Source organism: Mercenaria mercenaria, chromosome 1 (genome assembly GCF_021730395.1).
Source record: "Mercenaria mercenaria strain notata chromosome 1, MADL_Memer_1, whole genome shotgun sequence".
Taxonomy (NCBI): Eukaryota; Metazoa; Mollusca; class Bivalvia; order Venerida; family Veneridae; genus Mercenaria; species Mercenaria mercenaria.
This window is the reverse complement of record NC_069361.1, coordinates 75,309,316-75,335,499: the sequence shown is the minus strand read 5'-3', so window position 1 is coordinate 75,335,499 and position 26,184 is coordinate 75,309,316. Positions and strand designations below refer to the sequence as shown.

At 34.1% G+C, this 26,184-nt stretch overlaps 2 protein-coding genes across 2 annotated transcripts in view; both read left to right on the top strand.

Moving 5' to 3' along the window:
* LOC123533700 (gephyrin-like) overlaps positions 1 to 25,921 on the top strand; it is a 473,298-nt gene extending 447,377 nt beyond the window's left edge. The window contains exon 27 of the mRNA XM_053551160.1: positions 25,872 to 25,921. The gene's annotated coding sequence lies outside the window, so the exon portion shown is untranslated. The remainder of the gene's footprint in view (positions 1 to 25,871) is intronic.
* On the top strand, positions 12,303 to 16,620 carry LOC123533729 (D-beta-hydroxybutyrate dehydrogenase, mitochondrial-like). Its single transcript, XM_045315550.2, has 6 exons — positions 12,303 to 12,545; positions 12,853 to 13,053; positions 13,266 to 13,418; positions 13,843 to 14,035; positions 14,523 to 14,765; positions 16,224 to 16,620. The coding sequence occupies exons 1-4, from the start codon at positions 12,323 to 12,325 to the stop codon at positions 13,977 to 13,979; spliced, it is 714 nt and encodes a 237-aa protein (XP_045171485.2). The 5' UTR covers positions 12,303 to 12,322; the 3' UTR covers positions 13,980 to 14,035; positions 14,523 to 14,765; positions 16,224 to 16,620.
* Positions 25,922 to 26,184: the final 263 nt, after the last annotated feature.

Here is a 26,184-nt window from a genome sequence, read left to right as displayed (position 1 = left end):
CCAATAATTATCATTCGCAACAATTTTTGGGTATAACATTACTAGAAATAATTCGCAAATTTTATACTCAAACACGCTATTTTATCTTCCTTTACAGCACTTGAAAATGAAGAAAACCTTTGATTTCACTGTAAAGTTTCACACATACATAATATTACATTTATAAATACTGTGATCAATGATTTTACTTTTTGTTGTTGCGACGAACAACAAATGTTAGAACGCATTGAGTCGTATTTTTTAATCTCTTAAAACGATTAGAATATGGCGAACAAATAAGCGGGGTTATGCCCGTCCAGAATGCTTGATCAAGTTAACAACAAAATCAACAAAAGAACTAGCGTCACTGTACTCTCTTCGTCTTACGTACTCTGTGCAAACGATCTCAGTACTCTGTTCAAAGGATCTCAGTACTCTGTTCAAATGCCGTACACTTCTTCTAATTCCATTTCTTTCCTTAAAAACGGTGACAATATCAGCATAAAAAGTGCCTACCTAAAAGTAATCTGATATAAGGCTGCCCCTTTCTTCGTCCGTATTATTCACTTTTGTTGAGTACAAATGACGTTTTCGTATCAGGGGTGCTAACTGTGTTATCACCATAAAGCAGCAAAGATGAAACGGCCGTTATGGTTGGCTAAACTAAGTCGTGGCCACGAGTTATTATCTTGTGGCTACAACTTAGTAACTCGTTGCCACAAGATACTAAGTCGCGGCCACGAATTAGTAACTCGTGGCCACGATTTATTAAGTTGCGGCCACAATATAATAACTCGTGGCCACAAGATACTAAGTCGTGGCCATGATTTAGTAAATCGTGGCCACGATTTTCTAAGTCGTGGCCACAACTTAGTATCTTGTGGCCATAATCTATTATATTGTGGCCACAACTTAGTAAATTGTTGCCACAAGTTACTTAGTTGTTGCCACAGTGTAAATAATGTGTTGCGGATGTCACCTCTGTGCCACCCTAGTTGTGTGTTGTGCGTCTATTTTCTGAACAAAATATCAGCGTGAATACATTTGTTACAAACTAGAAATGATAACACTTGTTTGGTAATTAAACCTTTTTGGAATAAATATTATTGAAATTATATCTGTCTGTATCATTTTTAGATATGTGAAAATGTTTACTGCCAAACATGTATCTTTGAAACGGAACTGCTTTTACGGAGCATTCATTTAAAGAGCTTGAACTTACTTCATGCCATTTGGTAATTATCTAAATCCTGTTTGAGCTTGAGCAGCAGATGTTTTATGATTTACGAGAACATTGTTTAGAAATTCTCACATTTTATTTTATATTTTATCACATATACCAGCTTAATAAATAGAAACATCATAAGCCTTAACTAGTATGCGTTACAAAAGGCATAAATCAAATACTTATTTCGTTTCTTATCAAATAAATAATTATACAGATAGTTATACAGATGTTTTTTTTTTCTTTTGGTAAAAGATATAAATGCAAACTGCTTGAAATAAATGAATGTATTGATTCTGTAAATGGATGTACAATATTTAATTTAGTTGATTTTATAGTCTGTGTTCATAACACCAGGGTACAGTTTACGTCATTTGCACTCGGGATGTTTTTAACTTTTATGTTTGTTTAATGGACCAGTTTAAAAGTCATGGCGACTAGTTTAAACCTAAAGACCATCTTGACTTTTCGCTTAATTCAGTCCCATTGGAGTTATCATAGCTGATAAAAAAAATATTTTTAGAAATATGCAAAAAGTAATAGCTCATTCTTTTGAAGCGTTTTGTGGTTCTTTAATAAACTTTGTCTTGAACCTCCTGGCCTGCAAAAGTCTTAGATATGCTTATTGAATGTCCGAGTTTAGAATAAAAATACCATAAATACCGTAAAATTGTGTATTGACTTAAAAAGTAACCTTCGTAAAATAAAGATATTATTATTATTATTAATATTACATCTAATAGCTTTATGCTATTGAAGGTAATTTACAAAACATAGTTGAAAAAGATGTCCTACTAAAATACATAAGGTTGCCGCCCTAGCTTCCTGGCAAACTGAAGACAGATGCAACGTCTTTTAAATAATATGTTAGACCCCACTCGATACCATTCTTGCACCTTTGCAAAAAGTGGTTGTAATTCGAAAGCCTGTTATACTTTGTTCATATGAATATCTTAACGAATCATCGCCTTTGAAACTTTAAGCAGGTGAACGCGTTAAGCATAGTTTAGTCCTACTGTATTGCTTGGGAAACTATATTGGATTTTCGTGAACCTCTTTCAACTTTGTTCAAATAATTTCGTTAGATTTCACGTTGGAGTCGCCTGTAGTAAAAATGCTTTAAGTGACTCTTTTCTTTTAACCGTCTGATAGATGTTTGCAGAACTTGATAAAATATCTTCGCATTATTGTTAATGCGATGGAAGTTTGGATTATTTAAACCAGAAATGTATATACATATACATTTTTTCTAGTAAACCGCATCTAAAGACTAGAGCGGTTCCCTAAACTAGAATTGTTTTAACTTTTTTTGATTACAAACATCCAAAAACGGATATTTTTAAAGTCTGATTGTCGACTTAAGGCCCTCAATGCCTTCTTGTCTTTTGACCAGAGAAAATCCGTAATAATTTAATGTATATAAGCTCAGGCTTAGAAAACATACTAGTACTAGTAAAAACATGTATCCAAAAAGTTTAACTCGATATTGTTGCTGATTTATAGATTAATTGTCAGATCATCTTAACATTTAAACTTCCTGTATGAAAATTCATAAAAGCAAGTATTAAATTCATCTTTGTGCTTCCCTTCCCATTCTTTCTAAAGCGTTTACTTAGTACTGGTACATGGGATTTTGCTAGTGGATGGCAGCTGGTGAAATAACAGAAATATGAATGTGGCTTGTTGTCTTTCTTCAAGTAAGTGTTATATTTCATCATAGAGTCCATTCGATCTTTAAGTATGATAGTGTTCCGCATAAACCGAAGCTGGGAGTTGGGGTTGGGGTGATGCTGGGGTGGGGTGGGTTGAGGAGTGTTACACATTCATAAATGTTCGTGCTATGCTTTTTGTTGGGTTTTTTTTTTTTTTTTTGGTCATTGCTTTTCAGAATATATGTAATATATTAAAGTTTCTTGGAAGGATTTTGTGTCTTGGAATGTACTGTAACAGCCTTTTATAACGCATTTTAATATCTGAACTTTATTTGAGGAGGGAATATAACTTGGGGTTTTTTTTTCGTTTTTTTTATTTCAAAAATATGACATGAATCTTAAAAAGATGTTAGTTCAAATCAGTCAAACTAACAAATATAAGTGTCGATTTGTTTTTGTTTGTTTTGGGTTTAACGCCGTTTTTCAACAGTATTTCAGTTATATAACGGCCGGCAGTTAACCTAACCAGTGTTCCTGGATTCTGTACCAGTACAAACCTGTTCTCCGCAAGTAACAGCCAGCTCCCCAACATGTATGATTCAGAGGTGGAGGACGAATGATTCAGACACATTGTCTTTTATCAAATCCTCACGAAGAACATATGCCGCATCCGGGGTTGGAACTCACGACCCCGCGATCTGTAGATCTGCGCTCTCCCTATTGAGCTAAGCGGGCGGGTAAATGTATGTGTCGAGAAGTTCAAGTTAAATGTACACTTTGGCTTTAAGGACATTACCAAGTGTTGTATATCATAAACACTTTGTGAATACAATACAACACACAACTCTCAGACTCTCGTGGTTACCTTTATTCCATATCTAAAATACGTTTATTTCAATGTTCAAAGCCATCTGTAGCACTTTTATTTTCAGAATTTAAACGTACCTAGCTTGATTTCGCGTGTTATATTATCACATATTTTCTAGTTATTATTGATGAAAGATATGTCGGCATTGTTTCTCCCATGAAGGTCTTACATGTTAATATGTGAAGTTTGGTTAAATAATTTACTTTCAATGGTAATGGCAAAGTGATGATTAACACTGTATTTCACATTAAAGCTAATTAAAATTAACTATTTTGCAAGCTCTCACACGTTAAGTGTGGAAAGTGTCGGTTACCGTATCATAAAATAAAACATCTGCACTTCTAAAGCTATAGAGATACGAACCATAGAGTAAAACTAAAGTAGAAACACGGAAACAGCTGCTAGAATATGGGCGGTGTTATCTTTGAATTTTTTGTGCACACTATTCATTGTTTGGTCGATAAACAAAGAATAAACTAAAGATATTCATTTGTTATTTGTTGGGTTTAACGTCGCACCGACACATTTATAGGTCATATGGCGACTTTCCAGCTTTGATGGTGGAATAAGACTCCAGGTGCCCCTCCGTGCATTAGTTCATCACGAGCGGGCACCTGGGTGACTGGGTCTAAGAACTATCGAGCTTCCGTAAGCCAGCTGGATAGCTTCCTCACATGAAGAATTCAACGCCCTAAGTGAGGCTCGAACCCACATCGATGAGGGGCAAGTGATTTGAAGTCAGCGACCTTAACCACTCGACCACGGAGGCCCCTATATTCTAAAGCGGTATTTGACTTAAATCTCCAGTGATATGCAAAATAAAACTTTTTCTTTAGAGTGTATTTAATTTACCTCTCAGTAATAATAGATATACAGAGCACTGAGTACAAGATTAACCATAGAAAATCAAACTGTTCAGCTGCTTAAAAATGTGGAACCGTAATTGAAATCGACAATATCCGTGCAATTATAAAGACTTTCTTAAGCGATTTTCGGCCTTCCCCGACCTCTGTTATATCTCAACTAAGTCTTACGGTTTTCCGTACCAGTGGATGAACAACGAAATCGTGAACAAATTAGGCCAAGAGTTAAAGGCACTTTAATTTACATTTTGCGCACAAGCAACCTTTTTGTTTCAGCCAAACAGCCAAAACATATTACGATTAAGAAAATCAGTTTCCTAGTTGCAAAAGCAGGCATAATTACATTTTTAATATGGCAACACTTTTTTTTCCCCAAATTTTATGCAAATTTCCTTTAATTTACAAAGGGAAACCTTTCTATCTCAAAAATTGTGAATTTTATCAAAAGAATGGTTTTAATGTACCGGAAACAACATTTTCTAAATACCATTGCCCTTTATTTCTAGTTAATGAGATGTTTGTAAAACTGATGTCTAAAATATGCAAACTAGTGCATTTTACGATTGTTTCACAATTACTCAACCATGCCAGTTTGCATCATTTTAAAAGCTTTATGTCTCTAAAGCATACTTCTACTTGAACATAGTGTATAAATCCTTGCCATATATGTCATATTTAGCAGAAAAAAATATGTTTGTTTACATGATATTATACGCAACAGGCCAGATATTTGTTGAAATATGAAACAGTAAATCAGTAGAAAGTGGTAGTCTGGTTATGGGCAAAAATAAAATTTTCAACTGGCTATGAAAATAGAAATGACAATCCTAATCAAATGTAAAATATCATGGACAAAGACTTTTTATAAGATATGGGAATAGATATCACAGACTATGATTTACAATGCCTTAAATGATAATAATATTACAATTACTTCACTATTATACGAAGTAAAAAATGCAAAAGATGAAATTTTGTGACAAATGCTTTATTCTAGTGGTTAGTCTATAAATTACTTTACGCTTATTTTCCTCAAATTATTTTACAAAATGTAATGAAATTAGGCTCAAATGTAGCATACCCTTGAACAAACACTCTGTAGTTTATATATATATTTCAATGGAAGTTACATAAGATTTTGAAGATTTAGAGGTTGGAAACCTAAAACTGAATTTCAGATATAATACATATAATAATATGGGCCATGCTTTATATTAGTAATACAATCTCTATGGCGGGACAAACGCAAACGCATTAAAGACATGTTCTAAATATATAAAAACAGACCGCGTGATATTTCATAATCAAATCTGACCAAGACTCACTGAATTACTATAGTTTTATGTTTTTATTATAATTACTAAGAAATTAATACAGTCCAATTACACAATTTGAAACTTCTAGATCGAGACGTACCTCTTGTTATTGAGAGTACAAATAATTCTTATAACATAAACCATCCATTTGGCCTTGAACATAGAAAGCGAAGAAAGATTTGACGTGTATGTTAGTTAATTTGTTCTACTGTGCAATTAAGCGTTAAACGTTATTCTTGCCAAGTCATTTGTAAACATTCCATGCTTGTGGTTTAGTATAGCTGGAGCTATAGTAGCGAACTGATGAATGACGTCTTACTCAATCCCATGAAGATCTTTGTAATATATGCCATGAATTATTGCATGTTGTTTTTTTATTCGCTGTTATGTGCAGAAACTGTTTGACGAAACACAACGTCATCCACCGTGTAAACTCACGTGTGACTTGCAATCAGAATAACATTCAATTTACAGAAGCTCCCAACATGAGCTGAACATATCTAAAAATTACTAGAAACTGACATATTACCTTACCTATTGACTGCTTTGATACGTAATGATTTCCTCACAGCTTCTGACATTGTCGTGTCGGGACTATTTTACACGTTTCTATTTTCTACCTTGTGTACCAGGCCTTGAACGCTAAAAGTGTAGAGAAATTTACCGTACTCAATTTGTTCTACAAGGTAATAAGATTTTAGCTACCGTGAATGTTATAACTTGTCTTACACTATAAGCGCGAGCTGATAACTAATTGACACCCTACTTTACCCCAAACAATGTAACAGAGTATACGTCGTATAAAATGGCTGGCAAGTTTTATTTAGTACTGCATGGTTATGTTATTTGACGGATCACAACGCCCTGTGGCGCTAACGAACTTTGATTTTAAATCAGCATGAAAATTGACTACATTAGTTCCCGACATGTGTTTCACTTATATATTAATAGTAGCTGTCGCAGTAACTAACTTAGTAATTGTTTGAAAAGTCTTGGGGATGATGGATCTAAAACACATTAGTTTACCGCGTTCGATTTTGTTGTGTCTGTAGAGGTCAGGAAACGTCAATATATAGTATTTGCATACAATAAACATTCAGTGTTTTATTCAGCCGTCCTAGTCCAGTCCTTACACATCTGCAATATTATCAGATCAGATTAATATTGTTGGATGCTATTCTCATTGTAAAACCTAGGTCTTTCGTGCATTCTGACCTGCAGCCGATGTTGGGGTGTTATTCCATCTCGATCGGGTGGTATAGTGTATTACGATAGGGCATTTGAGCCGCGTCATGAGAAAACCAACATAGTGGCTTTGCGACCATTTTGCTTTGCATAAGAAACAACGAAGAAAACCGAAGCTTCCGAGCAAATCTGCTAATATGCTGAGTGAAAAGCTGAGGAAAAGCTACTGAAATATTATAGCCAAAGAGATTCTTTCTAAATGAAGCGTGTTTCTATGGTACATCTATATCTATCAAAACAGAGATAAAGATGACACCGCCTCGATAGCCTAGTGGTAGAGCGCCCGCTTCGAGTGAGGGAGGTCGTGGGTTCAATCCCTAGCCGCGTCATACCAAATACGTTAAAAATTGTACAAGTAGCTTCCTGTCTTGGCACTCAGCACGAAGAGGACAAATTAGCTAATTAGCGAGGTGGCGGGGCGAAAAGGCGAAAATCTAAGCATTACAATGGCGGGGGCGCGGGGCGAAAACTCGCTTATTGTCGGGGTCACGGGGCGAAAGGTCGAGATTTAGTAACTAAAAAGGCGAGGGCGCGGGGCGAACACATAGGTTACATTCTACCAATTCAATTCCTTATTTATTTCATATTAACAACAAAACATTCAGACCTCATTTTCAGCACTTTAGAACATTTCTGTGATATGAAAACCATATATGGTCATTTAGTATAACATGTCTTCTTATCAAAAATAGAACAATATTGACATGTTATGTTGTATATAAGAAAAATAATATTTTCTGAGAAAGATCAACCTCTAAAAATGCCCTCATGAAAACAGCCGTTTAGCAATTACACGTAGGTGGTCATTTTTCGCAAAGAATAAAACTTATTCCAGGAAATTCACAATAAAAATGGTCTAGATCTTTTCTCAATACAAAAAGCAATAAAAAAGCCGAAAATTTAACTGTCACCTCCTCATGTCACTCATTATACCAGATTTCATCCATAGCATGGAACTACATTTTGGACTACTTCACATGTAACACTGAGTAGTCACTTCCGGTTTGGTGTAATCCGTCAACACGATAATTAGCGCTCTTCAATCGTCGAATTTCGCACCAAACCGTAAAAAGAGAAAAGTGTAAAAACCTTAAGTCACGACATAAAAGAAAATCTTGTAGGTTCGGTTTGATTAAGCTTGTTCATGGACGGTAGTTAAAATGCAAGATATCGTCCACGCCCCTCTAGCCCCGGGTTGAGCAGCATTCAACATTTACACATGTTATAAGTACCAGAGTATTATTTAGTGACACCCGCAGAGGTATATATACGAAGATGCACATGGAACCTTCAATGATGCACAGAACTCGTTAGTATTTTCAACATTTTATACATATTCCTTAAGTATTCTGATAATTTACAGCAGGGTTTTATTTTCATACCATCATGCGTACTGACCTCTTTTGTCATACCATCGTGGCGGCGGAATACCAAGAGTTATTAATGTAAGTTGTAGAATTTGTTTCGACTTAAAAGAAATTAGTACAAAATAGCTATGAAAAATTGACCAGTAATTGAACCATACTGGAATGAAGGTGGGCATCAGTAATGGTTAATTTGATCCTTTTAGAAATAAAATTAGTTCTGCTGCCTAATAGACATTCCTTATAAAGCAGGTTCTGATATGATATTTTGTTTTATCTTACTAATCGTTTAGTCTCGTTTTATGGAGGTACGCCTCCACTTTTTTCGATATTAGACGAAGCATCCATTTGCTAGTTATCATGAAACTATCTTGGCAGTCTTTATAAAACTACTGAATGTAGAATATGTAGAAATGCTTTCTCTAGCGCCAGTAATGTATTGAAACGTATTTCATAATAAGCAGTGTAGCTGTACTTAAAATTCCTCATATTCACAAATTATTAACGTATTTTCAATAATTAAAATTTAGGCCCTCTTTTAACCATGTCGTGGACACAAACATGCAGTAAAGCTATAATAATAATTTCAGCACAGGTGTTTAATGCCTAAACATTTTACTAAAATAAATCAGCAGTATGCACAATACTTAAATTTAGTGAAGTTCAGACCACACTTTGTTTTTACAGTGTAAAATTGTTATTTATTTATGTTTTTATAAGTATACTGAAAAGATATTGACTGAATAAGTTAGCAGAAGATGTACTGGAAACATGTTTATTAACCCTTAGCCTGCTAAATTTCTAAAATGGACTTGTCAATCATTCAATAAGGGCAATACTATTTATTATTCGAAGGGGAGTTCACTGAAAATGTACTCACTGAATAGCGAACAGTGCAGACCATGATCAGACTGCACGGATGTGCAGGCTGATCTTGGTCTGCGCTTGTCGCAAATTCAGAATCACTTATCGGCAGCAGGCTAAAGGTTAAGGGCATAAATTGTCCACCTGTCTACATGAAGTATAGCTGTATCATGAATATTTTTCATTATGTGGGAGGAACAATTGATCACTAGGTTGTGGTGGGTCATTTAAAACATCTCTTTCAAATTACAGTAACAACAGTTTTATAGAATAAGCCTTTCAGAGAGTAAAATGTCAAGTCCATGGAATTGCAACGTTATTAGTAACAACAAATATATAGTTTTCTTCATAAGATATTTCTATATTTAAAGAAAAAAAAGTACAATACAGCTTTATTAGCTTCGTACGTAATAAACTAAATAATAGTAGACACAATGACAGCTGTATTATATTAAATGCTCGGAACATATTGCAATAACCACTATTACATTTGAAATTACGTTTTTGATAGGTTCTATAATAATGCAATTAAGAATGTAAAATATCATTGACTAGACCATTACGCCTACTTTCTATCCAAGTTCGCCTTAAAGGTTAGTATAATCAGATAAGTTATGGATTGTTTTATTTGCTTATACCAGTTGAATTAACCCTGAAGGTAGATTTAAAACTTGATTATTACCTTGGTTGCCCAACCAAAGTAGAATTCTTTCAGCATAAGTATAAGTTTGTTAAGCAAATTCAATGAATTGATATCCCCCGTCGAATTGGTTTGTGGATGAGGAATGGCAAAGCAATATATCCGGCATAATGATAATAAATATCGATGGAAAATAAAAAATGGAAAAAAAATGTTGGGGTGTGGGGTGCATCATCGGGGTGGTAGGGGTGACTGGGTTGATAAATATTCATGGAAGGTTTAAGGTTGAAAAAAAGGAAAAAAACAAATAAAAAGAACTGTTGGGATGGGGAGGGGCGGCGGATGACCAGGGCGGTGGGGGTGACCGGGTGTGGGTACACAACTTCACATGTTGGTAATAAATATTCATAGAAAATAATGAAAGAAGTTTAATGAAATTCGGTGGACGGATAGCTCAGTGGTTTGCACACTGGCCTTCCAATCCTGAGGTCGGGGTTCAATCCCCGGCAGCTACTCGGGAATTTTCAGAAACGCTTTTCAGTGTTTCCCACCCAACTAGAGGTGTACTGGTCAGGAACCCAGGCAATCCTTGCGTGTATCAGTGCTATACACTGGGCACGTTCAAGAACCAGGCTGTCTATTCACAACGAGCTAGGCTAAGTTAGCCGGACAAGCCTGTATCTGATTTCTGATCTCTCTGTCATGGGGGCTTTGTCTCACTCTGTCCCTCTGGTCAGATCGCTGTGTGTCTGTACTAGTAGTGGATGAATTATGCGCCCTGTGTGGCTGCATTTGAACTATGTAAAGCGCCTTTGAACGTGAAATTGATCATGAAAAGGGCGCTATATAAAACTGGTATAATAATAATAATAATTTAGCAACTCTAATGGCTTATCAGTAGATGGATGATTCTCACGGTCTATTTTCAATCGGTTTTGTGTTTGTTATATCTAAATTATTTGATTTCAATGCAAGTCACTACAGAGCACAGCGAAATGATTTGCCATTACTCTCTGCATTTCTTATTTAGTTGGGATACTTGAAGATATTCCGTCTATTTCAGCCACTATTTATTGATCCTCTTTTATTCGTATGCTGTTTGCTATCAAACACCATCCGGTTTTTATCTCTGTATATAATTCACTGAAGTTCAACGTTTGACACAACCACGTGAAACTATTGAATTACGTCGGCATCACCTACATTGGCATTCCACAAGGTTAAAGTAAACTTAACTTGATGTCATTGGAAATAGTAGAGCCGGTTTAATTGAGTTTGTTTATGAGAGGTATTGAGATGTATCTCACGCACCAATAGATACTGGACGGAATTAAACGAATAACAGCGCTTCGTGTAGCACCAAAACTTACCACCTTAATATCCTTTTCTGTTATTCGCATGTCATAAGCATATACATAATATATATATACACAAATATTATTATACATAGAGAAAATCTTCTAGGATCAAAGTTTTAAGTGTTTAGACAATGCGTTTGATAGTCCTTGAATGCAAATTTTGTTCATTTGAACGTACGATGTATTGTGTCTTGTGCGGTATGAATTTATATGATATGTAGCCATATTATTTTATATTTTTTGTCTAACAAGTTTAACTGCCACGTCCTGTATTGTCAGCATATTTATTTTGTAGTAGAATTTGGCTCATTTTTATTTCCTGCTCTAATAGGTTTATTTAAAATATATATAGCACTCATTTGAACTGTTCCGTAGGGAGGAAACTGCACACCGTGTTTGCTTATTGTTCATTTCACGTTTTAATCAGATACCTGATGGAGAATTTTGAACTAGAAAATACCTAGAAAGTCCATAAAAATCGCGTTGATTTTATTACATAGTCAAAAGCATAACTCTAGTGCTTGATTGGCTGAGTTGGACCATATTGTGTCTTGCGTAATAAGGTATACTAGTACTGGGTTGCAAAGAAAATAAGGTAAATTGTTATTCAATCAAGCATCTGTGTATTTATGTTTAACATTAATTTCTCCTTCGGGTTTATGCACATGTTAATGTAACTGCCAACAAAATATTCTTACTAATATATTGCCATATGTTAAATTCTAGTGTTAAATGGGATCAATATGTGATGTGAGCTCTCGGCTCTACTATTACTGAAAGCCGTTATTATATAGTAATATTTGCTTTTTAAATTAAATCCTGCATTTCTCGTATGCCCCGGTGCGTAAACAACCGATTAATTTAGGCCAGATAAGACCTAACACAAAAATACTACGCGATACAATAAATGTACATGTTTACTCTCTTATTAGACAGACACTGTTTAAAATGAAAGACGGCGTGAATTTAATTGATATTGTTGGATATGAATTTTACCAAATTACTTTTGCTATTGCAATATGTTTTATACCATACATGTTCTCAAAATATACCATAATGACAATCTTAGGATATGTGATTTGGAGAGGTCTACAAAGAATTTGGTCGCTGTTCATGGAAAAGACGATAGAAATTTCAGGTCGCGGTGTTTTCATCACTGGATGTGACTCAGGTACCACATTAAACATGTCTTAAAACAGTACAGTTACAATGATTAAAAAGTATTATTTAAATCATGCAAAATTATACATTGTTAATGGTTCTTTTTTTAAAATAGACTAAAGTCAATAAAGAGAATATCTCTTTCTTTATCGTTGATTTCTGTTTGGGAGGTTGACATCAAGTTGCTGTGATCACAAAAGTACTGGAAATTATGCGTAAATTGTAACATATAACCATGTATAACTGAAATGTCTATTGATAATCTTAATTATATCTAACGAAACAAACAAACGAATACCTTAAAGATAAATTTTCAGGACTCGGTTTCGCATTTGCAAGGCATTTCGATGAACTTGGCTTTATTGTGTTTGCTGGGTGTTTAAACGAAAAGGGGGATGGTGCCAGGCAACTTAAAAGTGACTGTTCGAAACGTCTCCATATTGTTGAAATTGATGTCACAAAAGAAGAAAGTGTTTCCAGTGCGTTCCAATATGTTAAGAAACATACTGCAAGAAAAGGTATTTTAAGTTAGTACTTTACAAAAATAATTTGTTTACTTTAAATTGTTCCTTTTAAAATCTTCTGATTCATCATATGATAAATCATTACTGTTCATAATCAAGAATTGATTTTTGTCAGATTAATTTGGAGTACTAATATTTGCGTCATAGAAATTGCAAACGCACTTTTTCATTGTAGAAAACGCTATGTATGTTTTACCATGCTTCAGAACTTTGGGGAATTGTTAACAATGCTGGTATCAATTTCCGTGGCGAGGTGGAATTTACGACAGTCTCGCTATATGAAAGAACATTTAATATCAACCTCTATGGACCAATTCGAGTAACAAAGGAATTTCTTCCACTTATTAGGCAGTCAAAAGGTATGTACGTTTTTTTTGCATATTATGTCTAGTTTATAGATAACAAATCTCAGATTTGTTTGTTTCACACAACGGAAGACGCAGTTATCAGCAAAATCTATTGTCGAAGAAATTACAATACATTAAACAATTTACATGACCCTCAAAATGTTCAGCTGTTCATAATCTGAACAGGTATTCTTCCCGCCTTTGTTATTAGCTACTGCACATACATTTTCATTTGTTACATGTCCTAATGAAGGGTAAGTATACTTTAAGTATTTCAACAACTCCTTTTTTACCCATACAGAGGAACCAATAAACTTAAAAGTAAGTTTCGTACAAAAGAAAATCTACTTGGTAAATACTTTTCATGCATTACCCTAACAGTTTCTTCCCAATTTGACAGGTCGAAAATATTTAATACTTTTTTTTTCTTACATAGGAAGGGTTGTCAATATTACAAGCGTTCATGGGCTAATGACTTTGCCTGTACAATCAAATTATGAGACTGCAAAACATGGTGTTGAAACACTATCAGATTCTCTGAGACTAGAAATGAAGAAATTTGGAGTAAAGTAAGCATTGTTGAGCCAGGCATGTATGGACGATGTACTTCTGTAAACAGTTCAGCAGTGGTAAGTAAAATTCTGTTAAATGATTATTATTCTGTTTTTAAGAATTCCGTCTTAGCGTTTTATTTACTCAATATATGTATTGTTAATATATTCAAAAGAAGTTTTGGGAACTGTACATGTAAACCATGGTAGGATGAATTTCGTTGGCGAGAAAATCAGTATAAAAGTAGAATTCGTTGATTCTTCAATAGAGCTTATAAATCGTTTTGACAAGAAAAGATCAAAAGGTCTTTTAAACAAAAATGGCTTCTCAATATGTATATGTATTTTTCATTTCTTACGAGTCCGTTGAAAAGAAAAGCTTTTGGTTTTCAAACTTTCTCTTCAAAAGCTTTGAAATGGTCCCATGAGGTAATTGATACTAACAAAAGAAGGACAAAACAAAATCATTTAAACAAGTCATATTTTGAATAAAGCATTTCAACACACTGAGCATAATCACTTTGTTTTAATGGTAAAAAAGAGCCAACTGTTATTGATTTCTAAGGTAAAACGACATATTCAAGAGATTGAAGAAATGTGGGAAAATGCATCTGAACAAGTAAGGAACGCGTATTCGAAAGAGTACTTGATGTCTTGGCTCCCAAAGCCAATGGGGACATGGCCTCCATCTGATGACGTGACACCCGTTGTCTCAGCTGTAGAACATGCGCTAGTCAGTGCGTCACCCAAGAGTCGATATTTAGTGGACGGGGTTGGCTCAAAGTTATCTTTTATAGACGAGTATGCGGTAAGTCTTCTATTTATTCCAATGTATTGATTGATTCATTTTTATTTTTGCAAACGGGTATGCAATGGGTATCTACGGTCTATATCATGCAGGGTGAAAATGAGATATAAAATCCCAGTCGGTAAATATCAGAAAATGTGAAAAACTTTAAAAAATTGCAGAAATAATCAGAAATTGGAGATAAAAATCTAAAAATGATTCTAGTCGTTTTTTGGAAATAAAACAAAAGAAATATAGAAAATAAAATTCGATTAAAATATAGTGTCAAAAAGAAAATCATTTGCATAATAATCGTGAAGATATGGCTGCAAGGGGATGGTGGAGGTCTTATGTATACAACTGTAAACGGAAATAATTAAGATAAATCACATTTCAGTCGAGGAATAATCAGGACATTTCGCTTTTAGATTTTTGTTGCCATCCCGTAATAGTTTTAGATAATTTATATTTAATGTTAAAATGATTAAAGTAGCACCGGTTCGAGTTGGGCATGGCAAATAATTGACTATCATTACTGTTCAAACCGTTTGCGACGTGTTAATGTGCTCATTCTATAAAGCCTATGATAATAAATGAAAGACAAATTACAATTTTGTTACATAATGTATTTTTTATGTAACATAGAAATCTGCATGAGTGTTAGTCAATCAAATGTTAATTGTAATGCTAATTTTAATGAAATTCTCTCATATAAACTAAAAGAGATTATGTTTTACTCGCATAAGTAAGCTCAATAAGCATGACAGAAGATTTTCAATTAATCCCAATCCTCCTCTGTGATATCAGTTATCATGACATTATACAGAAAAGTATATAAAATAAAGACATTTTCTTTGCTACTATTCCACCATATTTTAACCAAATTAGAACACATGGTGACAGAAGAAATTTTAACCTTCCTCTCCAAAGACATGTCACCACATTATGCATCAACTACAAAACCAATTCTCCAAAAACATGTCACCACATAATGCATCAACTACAAAACCAGTTCTCCAAAGGCATGTCACCACATTACGCATCAACTACAATTTAACCAGTTCTCCAAATACATGTCAACATATCACATTTCGCATCAGCTACAAAACCAGTTCCTCAAAGACATGTCACCACATTACGCAAAGTGTTACAGTACAACCGGTTTTCCAAAGACATATGACAACATAACACGTCTAGAGTAAATGCAGTTCTCAAAAGAAATGTTGGCATATTACGCATATAGTGAAAAAAACGGCATTTCACTATATTACACATACAGCTGGACCTGCTTAAGTTGACACCTGTATTGAGCAACCACTTCCCTATAGCAGCCAGTAAGCTAATTTCTCTTTGTTTTGTTTTCAAGTTTTTTCAACAGCCATCTTCTTTTGCCAGCCGAATGTTTTGTTCCCTTGGCTGGTTGTTTAAAATAGGTCTGTCTGTATACTAACATATATTTAACATCATTAATATTTTCAGACCTTGGCAAGACTCAACAATATTCTACCGACATGGATAATTGTAAAATGTGTGGCTGTATGGAGAAATTGCTACAGAAGTGTTACAGAAATCGCATTTGATTGCTACTATGAGTGACGTACTATAAAGTGGATACATGTAAATGTATTGAAATGAATATAAATTCGAAGTTAGTTTAATAAGCTTAAAGCTTAAACGAGTTGTGTCACAAGATGTTCCACATTCATTACAGCGTTCACTTGACACTAATTTCTGTAAATAAAAAATGGCATATATAAACATAAAAGAGTATGACTGTGAAACAAAATTTTGAAAGATGTTTTATTTTTATATGACACAATTCGTCAAAATTGTCAGATTTATGACTTTCCATAAGCTGAATACAAAATACATTTGATTGATGTTTTCTCAGATAAAATTTTCAGCACAAGTTATTCGTATACGCATAAAGTGTTACTAGAGGTCAGTTCAAAATTTTTATCAGTTCTCTCTTATTTATATCCAGTTTCAATATATTAGAAATACTATTGCATTATTGCAATATATAAAGCTAGAGGTATCTATTGCAATATATAAAGCTAGAGGTATCTGTATGTTTCTATAGATGAATTCCTTAATATGAATGCAACATCTGTATATTCCCGCATAGGCATTACTTTAATATTTACAAAAATACCTTCAAAAGATCTTCATTTCAGTAAAGACGTAAACACTCGTTACGTGTAGACCGCTTTTGGATTAAATATCACAAATAATAATAGTAGATAAGTTTTATAATAACTTTGAAGAAGCCTGTTTATATCTTTAATATAATAAGAAGATTATAGTCCTTACTAGAAAATAAATATTTTTCTTTACTAGAGCCAATAATCAGCAATAGGTTGACCATGCAAAATGACGTGTTTAAAGTATGGAAAAACGTAAGTGCCATGTGTGTTATATATTGACTCGGAATGCCGGGATTTTATGATAAAAATCATCCAAATATGAACAAAACAGTGACATGTTTCAAGTATCGAAATATTCTCTCTCCTCTCCTCAAATTCTAGAGCTACCCTGGTACCCCATTGTGGTCAGACTCAAAACTACACGTTAATGTAGGATGTATGTATGTATTTCCTTGCCAAATAGGCTCAAACTTGGTCGAAAATCTTCAAGCCGTAAACATAGTTAAAACAGCGAATTTCTTTAGAGAAAATGATACCCATTCATCTTAAATGATCCTCCAGAGCTACCCGAGGGCTACACGAGCTACCTAAACCTGGCCTGGACCTTAACGTTCTATACTATACTTAGTAACTAGAAATTTCCAGATACGTTACACGAAATTATGATTTAGTTACTTGAATTTTGAGCGAGTTGTCTCGTATTTGTGACTTTTAACACATACCTGGCACTTTTTCTTTGCCGTATTGAAGACAAAAGAGATCTACTTTATCGAAAGAAATATGACATAAATAACATGCAACATTCAACATCTATAATTAGCCTTTTACCAGAGAGTCGTCAGATTTGTTCTTACTATGCGGTACCACAAGTAGATGAGTGGTCCGGTGTGTTTTTGCTAGGCAGTAACGCGAGTGGTAGTGTGGTCATATTTGTTCTCGCTAGGAGGTAACACAAGTGGTCGACTTGTGAGACTTGTTCTTGCTAGGCGATTACGCAAGTGGTAGTGAGTGCGGTTAGATTTGTTCTTGCATGGCGTTAGCACAAATGGTAAGTAGTATTGTTTGTTCTCGCTAGACGGTAACACAGCTGGTAGAGTGGTACCAGGAGGTTATGCTTGTTATAGAGTAGGTAAATTTGTACTCGCTAGGAGATGACTCAAATTGTAGAGTGGTCAGATTTGTTCTCGTATGGCAGTTACTCAAGTAATAGACGGTCAGATTTTCCTAGGCGATAACGCAAGTGGTCGAGCGGTAAGATTTTCAGGTTTGTTCATGGTAAATTGCTGTCTCTGTGCAATTGTAAGTTCGAATCCATCATCCAGGATTTCTAATTCTAGAGTGCTTAAAACCAGTCCAGTCATTTTAATATATGCTTACAACGTGCTTAAATGGATCAACATTTTGTAACTTTATATAATCCCTATGTAGCATAGGCAGTCCTGTGAATTACTTTATGCAAAAATCTAAATAATTATTTTTTGAAAATAGAATTTTAGACAATCTTAAAACGGTCTGATGTTCCAAGAAAATTACATACTGCTTATCTTTCTTCGCATTCTTTCCTTTTTTTATGCCCTCGAAGGTGGGCCTATTTAAATCGCACTGTCTGTCCGTCCGTCCGTCCGTTCGTGAGTCTGTGCGTGCGTCCGTGTAAATTCTTGTCCTGGCAGTAACTCTGTCATCCATAAAGGGATTTTAAAATAACTTGGTATAAATATTTACCATAATAAGAAGACCTGTCATATGTAAGTCCCAGACCCCTAGCTCCAAGGTTAAGGTCACACTTAGAGGTCAAAGGTTAACAGGGTCTGTTTCGTGTCCGGTCCATAACTCTGCTATCCATGAAGGGATTTTGAAATAACTTAGCATAAATGATAACCATAATAAGATGTCGTATCATGCGCCATACCCAGACCCCTAGCTCCAAGGTCAAGGTCACACTTAGGAGTAAAAGGTTAACATGGTCTGTTTCATGTCCGAGCCATAACTCTGCCATTGATGAAGGAATTTTGAAATTACTTACTATAAATGTTCCCTTTATTGAGATAACGTGTCATGCGCAAGACCCAGACCCCTAGCTCCAAGGTCAAGGTCACACTTAGAAGTCAAAGGTATTTCTTGTCTAGTCCATAGCTCTTTCATTTATCAAGGGATTTGAAAATAATTTGACACAAATGTTAACCATATTGAGGCGTGTCACGCTTATGCCCCGGGTCTCTCGGGTGGTCAAGGTCAAGGTCACGAAATGATGTGTGATTTTTTGCGCAGACAACTGTAGTATTCTAGGGTACGCTTCGGGGGCATTTGTCACCGATATTGACAGCTCTTGTTTTATTCTGTATTATAGAAAATAATATTTAAGCAATCAAATCGGTACAAATAAATAAATTGATAATTCTATATAAGCTTAAGTGAAGTTCTGAAAAGCCTAAGTGATCTTACTGCTAGATATTTGCATCGATATGTAATAAGTTCTCTATGCTGAACTTATTATTTAGACCATTTCAGATATGTTTAATTAATATGCAGAGGTTTACGTACAATTTTATTCTCATTTTATAAAGTTATGGAAAGCTAACATCGTCCTATACACTTATACTGATTTTTTACGAACTCTGAATGGTATCTTGTGAATTACTAATGTTGTGTTGACATAAGACGATCAGTATAACATATTGTTTGATACTTAAACTATAAAATATGTGTGCATATCATCATAATGATTTAATTGAACTTGCCGAACTATTAGTACAACATTCCTAGTCTTTGGCTTATTTGGTGATCTTTACCCTGTATATATCGGCTCCAAACCGAGTGGTGCAGAAATATCCAGCCGATCTCTATGGATACGCGGATGACCACAAGATTGCGTTAAAATTCAAGCGGGAAATTCTCAAAATGAGAAAACTGTTTTTCAACAACTTGACAGGTATCTGAATGAAATCATAAAATGGATGACAATCTTTAAACTGAAAATGAATCAGTCTAAAACTGAAATAATAATGTATGGAACCAAACAACAGTTAGCGAAATTGAACATCACAAGTGTAAACGTTGGTGGGTGTGACGTAAAATGCGTCGATCATGTCAAGAGACCTTGTGTGTAACTATGACCAATACACTCAACTTTGACCATCACATCCAGAAAAAGTGTCAGATAGCTCATGTGCAGTTACGAAACCTTAGAGCTGTACGGATACATCTTACACAAAAGTCAACTGAATCATTAGTGCATGGATTGGTTCATTCCCACATTGACTTCTGCAACGGTTTATTTACCGAAATTCCAGCCTACAAAATCAACAAACTACAGTGAGTCCAATATTATGCCGCTAGAGTAGTCATGAATGCTTCCTATGAACAACCAAGTTCTGAACTTCTGAAAGAATTACACGGGCTTTCAGTTAAGGCTAGTCTAAGAGTCATGTTCAAAGTCCTAGTAATAGTCGTCCGTGTCATCAGTGGTACAGCTCCAGTATATCTGAGGAAAATGTGTGTACCTACTCGATAACGGTACAGACTACGCTCACAAAGTGATACTAACTTTAACATCCCTAGTCGGAGAACAAAATTATTAGACAGATATATTGCCGTCGTTGGTCCCAAATGGTGGGGCGATCTACCTAGCTATCTGAAAGCCATTCATTCTGAAGCCAGCTTTAGATCAAAACTGAAAACACACTTGTTTAGTCAGTTTCATGAACAGTGAGTGTACTCTTGTTAAAATACAAAATATCAGTAGTGTATAAAATAGTATTTATATATGTCTAAATCTAAGTTCTAGAATCCTGTTCATATTTTGAATGTATATGTTTTAAATGTGTGTTATGTAATCGTAAAGCGCAATAGAATATTTTATAATTTTTGCGCTGTATAAATGCCATGTATTTGTATTTGTATAATACATTTGAAGATGTTTAAGCATGTCAATCGGCAAAGTCCTCCCAAGGGTACGTCGTTTATAACCCTAGGCTACATCTAGACACATATGACGTCACAATAATTTGTTTGGCATTTGTATTGTTAATTGTAGATTTAAAATTGAATGTATACTGAATCCAACAGCTAACCCACCATCTACTGTTTTGCCAATATCTTTAGCATACATATAGACATAGTTTAGTTTTGTTTAAAGTTTGAAATTTGATCAAAATCATATAGTTCTGAGCTTACGTTAAATTCAAAACAAGGAACTATTCAACCAATATTATACTGCGTTTCAAATGGATTTATTTATGTCTAGTAAATTCTCTTATGAAAACAAACAAAAAAGAACACGCAAACATCAAATATCAAATGTTTATTAATTATAGGTATACACATTTACTTTTGTTAATTTCACTACTGCCTCTGCCATATAAATTAGATTGTCTGAAAAAAAGAACAAACGTAACACCTAGTAATTAATCAGTGACGAGATGAAAATTGCATACTACGTGCGACAATGGCCATTTCTTATGAAAACAAACAAAAATGAACACGCAAACATCAAATATCAAATGTTTATTAATTATAGGTATACACATTTACTTTTCTTAATTTCACTACTGCCTCTGTCATATAATTCGATTGTCTGGAAAAAAGAACAAACGTAACACCTAGTAATTAATCAGTGACGAAGATGAAAATTGCATACTACGTGCGACATGTTTTCTGTATAATAAACGTACTTTGAACATAGGTAATAACTGGCCTAATTCGCCAGCCCTACTTATTGAAAGGCACAAAAGTAGACCAGATGATTACAATTTAGAGTGAGAAAATTTCTAACACGATGGATTTTATACCAGCCGAAAAATAACCTTACACTGGAACTTGCTGAAATATCGCAAAATACGGTATTTGTCAGTCGTTCTAAAAGTGGTTAGCTTTCACAACTTTATTTCGTGTCGCAAACTAAGAAAGTATATTCAGTTACTTCAGGAGACAATTTCATTTTCTTAAAATATATTATGAACAATTTTTCAAGCAGTTTTAGAAATGAACATTGATTCGTTGACATATACAATACAAAGGTTGTACAAAATAAATAAATAAATAAATAAATAAATAAATAAATAAATAAATATTGTAGCTTAGCTTATTCGTTGTCTTCTAGTTATTTTCCGTTCAACACAATATGTATCATTTAACACAACGAACTTAGAGCGTTTTGGAGAAGGAAGAACAGGGTCTCCTTCATTTAGCAATTTGTAATTAACAGGCTTAGTACAACGTAGCGATCTTCGCAAGTAAAATGTATAAACAGAACGCACAAGCGAAAATTCATTGTTCGTCATTATTTGTCGACATTTTAATGATTCTGTTTCCTCCATTGTGTTCCAATCATATCGTATTAGCCCATTCTTTCAATTTGTTGCGTTATTTTCAAAGTTTTCCAAATGAGAAGTTTCTTTTGCTCAGTTAATGAATCGGTAACTGGTTGTACCTGTACTTGTCCCTTTAACGATTAAACATAGCGAAAATAAAGAAATTAAATAATTCATTAAAAAAAGTTTCAGATGAAAAGAAAACAAAACAGAAAAAAAGACAAAGAAGATTAGAAAGCATTCATATTGTAATCGACCATCAGTATACTAATGCATGTAGTAGGTCTAGCTATGTAATCATGGTAATACGCGTTTCACAAAAAAATCATTTTTTAAAAACACCTATAACATCTTCATACTTAAAGTTAGTGCACATACGTGGATAAAATTTGTACTAAAATTATAAAAGTACGAAAGTACGAAATAACTATTTGGAAAATGGTCATTTACGAAAAAATGACTCTTTTCCTTTCTGTTTTCTATTGTTGGAATAGGGAACGATAGTATCAACTTTATAACGAGTAATGAAAGATTAAAGTTTGTGCTCATATGTGAATAAATTATGTGGCATAAAAAATAAGAAAATTCTTACATTTAAAAATTCATTTCCTACATATCTCTATAGTAGCAAAATCTGTCGGGTCTAGCAATAACGTATTTTCAAGGGAGACAATTTCATCGATAAGCCAGCGATATTTCCCTCTTTAACCAATGTGACGTCATCTTGTCCATAAAACTGTGAAATGACTATCAATGTCTTATATAGCCCAGAGCGTGATTTGTAGGGGTGAATTTAGTTCACGACACCCTTTTGGTATCATATTTTTAGGCAACATAGCTATTCATAACTATGATAAAACTCTACACTTCGGCCAATACACAGTTTACGGATTAGGATTCGCTGCGGTCCAGTCAGATGTTTAGCCTAGCTGCCCGTTCTGTAAATCTGCGTATGGAACTCAATGCCATTTGTTATATGTTCAGTACTATGAAAAGTACAATTAACCTTTCATAACTTTTTTCTGTAGTACATCTGGCTTACGGAAGGTCGGTGGTTCTATCCAGGTGCCCGCTCGTGATGAAATAATACACGGAGGGGCACCTGGGGTCTTCCTCCACCATTGAAAAGCTGGAAAGTCGCCATATGACCTATCATGTGTTGGTGCGACGTTAAATCCAACAAAAAAAACATCTACGGCAATATGCTTTATGGGTATCAATACCTACATTTCTATTGCAACACTTTTGTAATATTAGAGAACGCGTCTATTATCCAATTACGTTTGTTAGACATCTTCACAATACAAACACATTATTCCTTTTATATTCAATTCGTAAATAGAAGCTATTCATTTTAGATAGATTGTTCTTTGGGCAATTTTGACATCTTATGGCGTGGGCCAAATTGCTTGTGCTATCTTTGGCATCAATTATTTTGAATATAACGATGAGAGAAATATATTGCAAATAACTCTGCGCACTTAAATAGGTTCATGTTTGTGAGGTTCAAGAATATCTAGAGCAGAACATATATCATGATTGGTTTAAACAATAATTTATTCATATATATACATTTACAATATGAAACGCTACATAATTAAGGCATGAAGGATTGAGTAGAAAGCTAAACTTATGTGAAACTCTCTCCTTATATATATATATATATATATATATATATATATATATATATATATATATATATATATATATATATATATATATATATCATGACTGTTTATGTGTCTTTTGTGCAATAAGTCAAATATAATAAGCTACTCAAAAACACAAAGGAGCACATGTAGACCTATTTATGTAGAGTGTACCATTGCTAGTTATTCAATAAGTGTTTGTAAAGTCGTAGATATGAAATAAGACCGTCAAAATTATATACATGAATTATTAAACGCTTATTTTGGAAAACACTAAATAACACACTAGCATCGATGACCGGTTCATTCTATGATAAAATCTTTCATCTGTATCTGTTTCTTTTTAACGAAAGTTCAACTGTCTACTCAAATAATGTAGGTGGAAAAAATAAAGCTCATTAGCTAAAGAATATAGTTCCCACACAAACTATATATCAATATTAATAGAATGAGACCGCCCGCTTAACTCAGTAGGTAGAGCGTTGGTCTACGGATCGCGGGGTCGTGAGTTCGATCCTCGGGCGGGGCGTATGTTCTCCGTGACTATTCGATAAACGACATTGTGTCTGAAATCATTAGTCCTCCACCTCTGATTCATGTGGGGAAGTTGGCAGTTACTTGTGGAGAATAGGTTTGTGCTGGTACAGAATCCAGGAACACTGGTTAGGTTAACTGCCCGCCGTAACATGACTGAAATACAGTTGAAAAACGGCGTTAAACCCTAAACAAACAAACAAATTAATAGAACGTATCTACGTATCATCATAAAAGTTGAAATGCATACGTGACATATAAAAATGCCTGATACATTTTTTTTTTCAAACGTCTTTGCACTAGTTTTCTTTAACTTCATGTATAAAAATATTGACGTTTACATTTATTTTAACACGATACCAAAACAATCTAATGTAAATTATGATCATGATCCCTGTATTTGAATTTCAACTCAAACATGTATGGCAAGTATAAAGGCGATTTTCACTGACACTTTTTCCTTGTATGTTGTTTTAATATTAATCGAAGGATTTTTCTATTAATTGTATATACTCTTCAGTCAAAAAGGCTTTGATTTACATTTAGAACTAGCAACAAATGGTATAATTTCTTTTTCCACATTTCCGATAGTCAGTCCATAACTTCTTTTTTAACGAATTAACAATTTATTTCAAAACATGCATTAGGTTATTTCTGGGTCAAATAAGTTGTATACATGTACTGATATATTTGTTTAATGATCAAATATTCATTAAGCTTGATTTAGACAGTGTAAAACATTATATCTGTGGCGGACTTTCCAAGTAAAGAATAGGTTGTTGTTAATTAATCAAACGTCATTTGTACCTGCTCAACATGATGTACGTGAAGTAGTCGGTTACTTCCTAGGAACAAACAGTACCATCATAGAGATTAGAGATAGATGCAAGTAATTGATCCGCATGTATAGCTGAAAACCCGTTGAAAAGCATGTAATGAACTACGTAAAACAAGCACAAAATACAACTTGAACACATATTTACAGGTTTTGGCTTGACAGTTTGCAAGGTATTTCATTTTTATTTTGTTTATGCCGGCTGTTTGAAAACTGGGGCATACTAGAAGGAGACTGTTCAAATTAGCACATTTAGTTGAAAATTAAGTCAAAATAAAACTGTATATAGCGCATTTGACTTTTTCCAGAACAAAGTTCCAAGATACGGCACTCTGTAACAGAAAACGCAAATATAAAGAGAAACAGAACTTGCTAAATATGTAATACATCCTTATGCATATTATGAATTAGTCCTTAGATAATCCATATGGTTAAGATTTCAACTCTGTATGGTATAAACAATTTTTACTATTTAAATTTGTGTCGGTTTTGCTTTTGCTACTGATTCTACTTTTCTTCCATTTCTACAAGTTATATTTACGTACACTAGTACGTAGAATACCTTACTTGAAAATATTAACAAATAACAAAAGTACTCAAATAAAAACAATATCAAGAAATGGTTCACAGAGTTTTGTTTGTAGGTTTATATATACTCAGTTCCAAAAGAAAGTGTGCACTTTTTAAGTTTAAATATTTCAAAAAATTCCCCGACGTTTTTGTTTCATTTTTTTCATACACTAACTCTCAGGTATAACTCAAAATCTAAATGCACACCAATTTGTTTACGAACTGATTTAAATTCTGGTACCAAACATTATAAGTTTTCGTGAAAATAACCGAGAAAAAATAACAGAAAACTAAGTGCACACTTTCTTTTGGAACTGAGTGTATATATATAGATCATTACCCAGAAAATGGTATCTCACGCTTACACTGTAGTATTCTTCAGTACATATTACATGT

What these genes read in the sequence shown, in the direction of transcription:
- LOC123533729 (XM_045315550.2), top strand. Translation starts at nt 12,323, where the DNA reads ATGAAAGACGGCGTGAATTTAATTGATATTGTTGGATATGAATTTTAC. An exon ending in GAAACATACTGCAAGAAAAG is followed by an intron (nt 13,054 to 13,265) that starts GTATTTTAAGTT and finishes ACCATGCTTCAG; the next exon opens with AACTTTGGGGAATTGTTAAC. An exon ending in ACTTATTAGGCAGTCAAAAG is followed by an intron (nt 13,419 to 13,842) that starts GTATGTACGTTT and finishes TTTCTTACATAG; the next exon opens with GAAGGGTTGTCAATATTACA.